This window comes from Gavialis gangeticus, unplaced genomic scaffold (genome assembly GCF_001723915.1).
Source record: "Gavialis gangeticus isolate Ggan-Ray unplaced genomic scaffold, GavGan_comp1, whole genome shotgun sequence".
NCBI lineage: Eukaryota > Metazoa > Chordata > Crocodylia > Gavialidae > Gavialis > Gavialis gangeticus.
The window spans coordinates 55,218,462-55,226,523 of NW_017729031.1; the positions used below are offsets into that span (position 1 = coordinate 55,218,462).

General features: G+C 38.6%; 1 protein-coding gene across 2 annotated transcripts in view; it reads right to left on the bottom strand.

The window, feature by feature from the left end:
* The window catches only part of LOC109301691 (neurabin-1-like), an 88,956-nt gene that overhangs the window by 9,439 nt on the left and 71,455 nt on the right, over positions 1-8,062 (bottom strand). Inside the window, exon 16 of one of the 2 annotated variants that reach the window (XM_019522929.1) lies at positions 2,315-2,431. The exons of the other annotated variant lie outside the window; for it this stretch is intronic. Within the exon in view, the coding sequence (XP_019378474.1) occupies positions 2,315-2,431 (117 nt within the window). The remainder of the gene's footprint in view (positions 1-2,314; positions 2,432-8,062) is intronic. 2 annotated transcript variants of the gene reach the window in all.

The window sequence follows — 8,062 nt, forward strand, 5'->3', positions numbered from 1 at the left end:
CCAGGAGTGACCAATAATAATGGTCACAACCTGGCAGAGGGTAGGTTTAGGTTAGATATCAGGAGGCGCTACTTCATGGTCAGGGTGACTAGGGTCTGGAACCAACTTCCAAGAGAAGTGGTGCTGGCCCCTACCCTGGGGGTCTTTAAGAGGAGGTTAGATGAACACCTTGCTGGGGTCGTTTGACCCCAGTACTCTTTCCTGCCATGGCAGGGGGTCGGACTAGATGATCTACTCAGGTCTCTTCCGACCCTACAAACTATGAAATTATGGAAAGTGATTAAGGATAGAAAACTTAAAATTTCCAAAGACAGAAGACAAGGCTAGATGCATCTATCAGCTGATAGCAGAGGCCCCATTCATTGCAGCAGCAGATTAGAAAGTGCCTAAACTGGGGAAATATGAAAGTGCCTAAACATGTTGTGCAGCACACTAGCTCATTCACTAGCTCAACATTCAGAGCTGGCTTCCCTATAATTAGTGTCACTCAAGAACTCAGCAATACACCCTATTCAGATCTCCGTATTTATGAGAGAATATTTCCCTTTTTCTCCCCTTTCCCAAGCTGCAGAGAAGTTATGTGCGTTTTTCTTTCTTTAGAAAGTATTTCATCCTTGGCTTTTAAACTGCTCCAGATTTTTTAGAGGAGCAGGAGACATGCATAGATATTTTCTCTGTCCTTCCCTTAATTCTACTTGTGATGGAGCTAATGAGTCAGGGGTCCTAAATATCTACATTGCTCTTTAGGAATGACCAAGATAGGTCATTTATGGAACTGATTCTTCAATTATATGAATAGCAACATCAGTGAGTAGGAACATGAAAAGCAGGACAATGCTGACATGTTTTGAAGTAAATTCATATAAAAACTCACTAAGAACTCAGTCGGGAGTTCTGCCCATGCCACGCTGTTGGGTGGCATGGGTTCTGCAATACAGGAGCTTGTGCTGTGCCACACTGCAAGTATGTGGTGGGGAGAACTGGCAGCAGCAGCTGGGTGGTAATGCCCACCCAACTTGATTGATCCTAACAGGATCATTCTGGCCCCCTCCCCTCACACTAGAAAATGTTGCTGACTGCTGCACAAGGACACTTCTGGTAACTGCAAAGAAACTGTGCAGTTTATAAAGGTAACTTTTTTGCTGAGATGCAAAATAGTAACAACCACAAAACTGCTCAATTTGCTAGTACAATTTAGGTCACGATAAATTTGCTTAATTACATTTGCGCACAAACAACATGTACACAGACATCTTTTGACAGTTACCTAGAACTGGAAGTTTGCTGAAAGATCCATCTGAAAATCAGGGATCAAGAAGTTTATTCAAGAAATATTGGGCTTTGTAAAGATTTAAAAAAATTCTACATTCAATAAAATTTTTAGCAGCATGAATTTCATTTACTAGCTTCAAAAAATAGTAGTGTTTTACAATGGTAGGAACTGTCTGACAGTCTTTCAGTTAGAAATATGACTTCAAGACACCCATACAAATTCAGTAAGTTATGCTGGTACTGAAGCTATTTTGTGCTGATGAAAGAAAATGACTTGTTAGAAGACTTACATTATTATATATATAATATTTAATATAATTTAAGCAAATTACCAACATGTGGTTTAAATATTTGCTAAATATTTAATATTAGAGACCAGTGACCTGTTAACACTTTCCTTCAAATGTAATCATCATAAGTTGAGCCATCTTATTGAAAGATGAGGTATACTTTTTGTCACTGTTCCTTCTGTTCTTTTACCTTCATTCTATAAAATGCCAGTGACAAGGGTACGTTTAGTCTAAGATCTCAGCTGAAGGCAAAGAAGGTTAGAGTTTTGTGAGTAGAAAGAACTTTCACACTCTCTCGCAGGTACATATACCAGGAAATGTTTTATTTTAAGGATTAAATATCGCTACACTGGTAGCTACTTATCTAATATGAAAAGTACATTTTTAAATGTGCACTGGTGTGAGAAGAACTGAAAAATGCTGCAAAGTCCACTTATCTTTTCAATTTATTTGTGTCTTTCTTTTATAGCATGTTCTTAATTTTTGAAACTCCTAACTGTAATTTTATTGCATAGCACTCATCCCAATTTTTAAAATATAAAACTGTAGATCATGAAGCAAAGACTAAAATACCTCTTTACGATATGAGTCCTTAGTTGAATAACTATTTCAATATTAAATCTCATTATAAAAGAACAGTAAGATACTGGAGTCATTGATCAATTTAATATTAAACAAAGCGTGTTCTATTAGACATACTGTGGTATGAATGGCAACACCAACAAGACACATATACACACTTTGAAACTCACCTCATCTGAAGAGAAGATTAAAGTGTGTGAACGCCCTGACAGATTTGGTTCTGTCACTAACCCTGATAGATCACAACTGGGCTTGCTATGGTATGAATCATCTATGACAATTCTACTCTGCAAACAAGTGGAAATAATAAATAATGTTTTATTAACTTACCCCCTTGGACAGCAGAACACAAGGAGACATTTTAGCACCCTTGATACTTTGTAAAAAAAGTATAAAAATATGCTCACTGTATCAAAAATCTAACTTGTTTTCATTGAACTTGAAAATGCTCAAATATGACAACAGCACTGAAGTCACAGCTGTAGTAATACTACCTTTATGCAGATAGCCATACATTAACACTTAAGTGAAAAATAAGCCAAGTCAGTATTTGGAAAGGATATTTCAAAGGAACAGTGAGATCCAGCAGGAAGGGGTACAGATTTAGTTAGGAAAATTATTCTTTCTGAATTGTACTAACCTGAAATCACAACTTAGGAATGTGCAACTCTGCTTATAGTATGCCTCCACCCTTCCCACTCATGTACATAAAAACAAAGTCCTGACCACTGTGGTCATTAATGTTCCCATAGCAGTAAAGTAACTCAAATAGTGGGGGGAAATTTCTATTTTAGTAGTTATTCTCATCTTAAAAGTGGTGTGCGCATTGCTTTGTATTATTACACAGTTTCCTCATTTAACTAATGAGGTGCCTGTATTTCCATGAGCAGTGTACAGTTTGAATTACTCCCGTATGCAAAATGCTATATAAATCTATACTATCAGCAAGAGGAAGGAGAGATAGCGAGGGAGCTGACACCCCTTTCCCCCCAAACCTCAGGCAAGATAGGTATACACTGTAGAAAGCGCTGTGCTGAACTGAACACCTTATATTATAGAATGTAAGGTAAATAATTTCCCAAGAGCACATGCAATGCATTTACTCTGCACACATTTTTCTAATTGCCTCCAAAGAAGTAAGTTTAAGTAGACATAAGTACTTCCAGTGAATGATTATTACTAGTTTCTAGTAGCAATGAATGACTACTCAATATTCCTTTACTCTAAATTGTAAGGTAATGAACATAAGCAATGTAAAATATTTACTAAATATTTAGCAGCAACAAGACATAACATATACATGGTGTTACTGCAGTTTATCAGGAAAGTACTTTCATTTGTGTGTCTTCAAAAGTAGCTAAGATGCTAGTTTCAAATTTAGCCACAGGCACTAAATGTGTGACCTCAGACAAACAACTTGGACCTCAGGACACATACAATCATTCCATGCCTACTAGTAGAAGTCACAAGCATACAAGCTTTAATTCAAATTTCTCCCAGGGGAAACTTGCTTGTTCCAGGAGATCTTCCAGGTCTCAACCCAGAAGAGCTCCCTTGTGAGAGTTTGTTTCACAAGAACAAATGCTTGTATGGTCCCCTCCTGGTCTGGTCCAGAAAGGGAGAGGCAGGGACTGCCCACAGTTGAAGGCTCTGCTGATCTCTGATCCTCTGCTCCTGGATGAGTCTAGGAGGGGAGGGGAAAAGCAGGGCAATGCTCCCTGGCCTCAGGGGGATTTCGCCTGTTGTTCCCTCTGCTCCAGGAGGAAACTTGCTTGACCAAGTCACTCCCTTTTCTGACTTCTGCCACTGATCACCATCACGTTATTTATCAAATTAAAACCCCTAATATTTATTGTCAAAGCTTCTCATCAACTAACTACCTTATAAGGATGCTATACAATAGTCATGTAGTTATGATTTATGCATCTTAACATAAGGTTCCAGAATAAACTGATTTTTAAAAACTCGGTTCTTTCCCTTGTGGCGTCACAGGAATGAATCAAGTTTGCTTGGGTATGCTGTGTTTTTATACCTCACCATGTTTGGATTTTTAACTTTTTTTCTTAAGTTTTACCTTAACTCTAAATATCCTGGAAGCATAATGCCTGTTTGGGAATAATTCATTAAATAAAACTGATACGCACTTTCAACTTTAATGCCATTTTTGGTAACATACTTTTCATCTCACTTGGGTTTCCCTGCTGTCTCCTTTGGGGGTTACTTTTAAAATCTGTCTGTATTCCCAGGATGGTGTTAATCTTACTATCAGCTCAGATCTCTAGTTTTTCAACTTATTTTAGACTTCATGAAACCCTTCCAGATGCATTAAATGTAACCTGGATGCTCTTAGTCCACGTATCCTTTCAGCCACACCTTTTTAACTAAGGCAATTGACAAAACACTTAGAACCTAGACAAACTTAGATTTTGGGATTTTTTTTCTTCAAGCCAGCAAATCAGCTGCACCTTCCTCATGCTTCTTGTAATCGGAATGATTCACTAGCAGGATTAAAAAAAGACAGCCAAGGAAAAGCCACACATTAGTCACACTAGTAAAGAGAATGGTGGGAAGCATTAGAACAAAAACATACCCAGTAATGTCAGTCTCTCTACCAGTTGTAGCTGCTTTTTTAAATTTGAGTATAAAACACAACTTTCTGTTCAGGTGCAGCCATGCTTATTGTTCTCTTAAAAATTAGCGGAGTAGCATAAACTGTGGTGGAAGATGCTTTGTAATTCATGAATTCTTAAAACAGGCCTGTGAGGTTAACTGCCTTTGCTCAAGAAAATCAGCAACTTTTCTTGAGTGAAAGCTTTATGTAACACACAACAGCCTAATTGTGTCTAGTTCCCAAACTGAAAAAGCATATATTTTGAATTCAGTTTGTTAAGCCGTCTCAAATTATGATGTGTGTAATACAAAATTATTAAAATATTATTAATTATATATTCCAGTACAGGAATTTTCAAAAGATCCAACAGAATGAAGGTCACTTTGTGCTGGATTCAGAACAAATACATACTAGTAGTAAACATTTCTGCTTTAATCATGGAGACAAACTGATTTTTTTTATGCTTTACTACCTACAAATAATTAAGGCAGATGTATTCAAACATCCAAATGGGGAAAAAATTCTCTCCAGAGAATAAAAATGACTAAAGTTTAGGGAAGTTAATTCAGCATAAATGGTCAGAAAGAGTTCTACAAGAGGTCTGGGGCAGTTAAATAACCTTCCAGATTAATCCTCATGGAATGTAACAGCTAATAAAATATTAATCCATAAATATGTGGCACCACAATATTTTTCATAGCAGCACAATTTCGCTGAGAAGTTATCTTGGAAATGCTTGTGCTCGGACAGAAGCTTAAGAAACAGCTTAAGAAAGTACTTACGAAAAAACTATACGAGACCATCATTATCTAGAAAAATGAAATATGTGACTGGTATATGCCTAGTTTGACTTGTAACAAAGGATTGTAAATCAAGAGATATTAGTAAAAATAACCCTGAGTCATTTGTCCATACTTTGATTTCTTTGTCAAAAACCTTATTACTTTAGTGCAGTGTTTACGGAGTCAGGGCATCCCTCTGTAACTTTTCTGAATTTGGTAGCACACTGCCTCAGCTTACCTCAGTGGTACTCAACCAGGGTGCTGTCACCACTATTGCCAGGTAGGACTGCTCCATGCACCCTGTGTGGAGCCAGACTGAGGTCTGCAGCAGGAATGCCCATTCCTACATGCGCTAGGTTTCTCTGATAAGCCCAAAGCAGATGGGAATGCTGGCTCCTCCTGGGAAGAGGCAGCACAGGCAGTCCCACCTGGCAGCTGCAGTGGCCCAGCAACCTGGAGAAACAGCTGATGTCAGGTGGAATTTTTCCATGTGCCTCTTTCTGTTCCCACAAGGAGTGTGCAAGCCTGGACCAGGAAGGGCTGCATCAGGAGCACCTGTTTTTGCCTTCCTTAGGCTTACTGGACATTTCTAAAGCAGGCAGGAGCTTGCTGCACCCTTGCTGATCTGGCTCTACACATGGCGCAGAGGTTAGTTTCACCTGGCTGTGGCAGTGGCACCAGTGCTGCAGCATCCCTGAAAGGCTCCTGATGCACCCCAGTTGAAAACCACTGATCTAGTGCAGGGTTCAACAATCTATGGCCTGTGGGCTGAATCCAGCCTGTGGCAATTCAGGGAATCTCCAGCATGCTCCAGCCACTGGTGGAGCAATCTCCAGCAATCTCTAGCATGCTCCAGGCACAGCATGCTCAAGCCTATGGTAGAGGAAGCATCCCCAGGGTCCTATTGCCTACTTCATTCAGTATATTTCATCTGCTGCAGCAGGGAAGGCATCCCTAGAGTCCTAGCATTTGCCTTTTTCTAGCTCTTCCCTTTGCAGCATCTGCTTATGGCCAGAGAGTGTCTAGATGCAGCCTGCAGCAGGGCTTGAGTGGCTAAAGGTTGCCCACTACTGCTCTAGGGCAATATTTACACTTAACTACAAGCTAAAGAAGACAATTTGATTAACTGCATGAATCAATAGTTACAATATTGTCACAAAGCTAAAGGAGCAGCCCAGAAACTACTCCACTGCTATACACCTGACCTGGGACTGTCACAGGATCTGGAATCCCACAGAGCATGAACTGAGCTGCAATCAGCATACTAGTGGCTTTTAGAGATTCAAAATTAGCCTCCCACCACTCTGAAATGCAAATCGGCAGACAAATAGCCAGAGCCTATTATCACATGTTTGGTGATACTGCTGGTTTCAAGGCTAAAGAAAATGGCTGGCTCTTTTCTGTTCAAAAGAAAAGAAGAGCACACAAACCCATGACTGGCATGTTGGGTCAACAAAAATTAACTGAAAGCTGAAAGTGCTAATCAACTGAGGTGAAATGGTATAACGTGATGGAAAAAAGTCAGTGAGCTAGGATAAGACATAGGGGCTTCCCTACATACTGAGCCCCTTGCTCCCCTGCCCCCTCCACCCATAATCAGGGACCTAAGGAAAGGCACTTGATATTTGAAAACTTGTCCAAAATGCTCTCCCAAATACACTATTAGTCCAGTAAAAAGATATCACAAAAATCCTTTGTTCTCATACATTTCTTGGATCATCATGGCTACACAACTTTCCAACACTATTCTATTTGCAAACTCATGGACAATTTTTAATGCATTTTAACTATATTTTAGTGAAGTTAGCAGCTGGAAACAAAGAAAATCAATACCATGTTATAAGCCAACTCTGGAGTATCTGTGACAAACCCAGACTCTATTTTGGGACTACAATATGTTCTATATGCACTATATATCCCTAGACGAAATACTGTATAGGAGAATGTGAAAGCCTACTTCATATGGACTGAACACAAAAAGATAAAGTATGGGAATTAAAACTGAACGTTGTTTACAAACAGGCAAGTTTAGTGTAATTTAAAGGTTAGTCTTAACTGTACATCTGCTTCTAAACATATTTATATAGCCAATGTTATTTTAAAAGATATTGCTTTCACTTTAGACTTTAAAGTAAAAAGCATTTAATGAAGAATGACAATTACTTAAAGAGAATGAATTTAAGTTTCCCCTAATTCTAACAACATTCAAATAGCTTAGACTGTAAGATGGAAGCTTGAAGGTATTAACTTGAATTATGAAGCCTAATTTTATATTCTGGATTACAAAGCTTTTTATAACTCCCTGGATCATTAGCAGAGACTTGCAGTTTGAAAAGTTTACATGTCATCAAGTTCTTTTTTCCATATTTGGAAGTTCAATTAATTTATGATTTTATTTTCCCTTTTGACACATACTTTTTTGGTATCCACTCTACTTCCTCTCCCCTCATGTTAAAGTCAACAAAAGCACCATTTTGTTTTGATTCTGTTTTTTTTTCACCAGCCTGAACTATGTAACCAGCAAA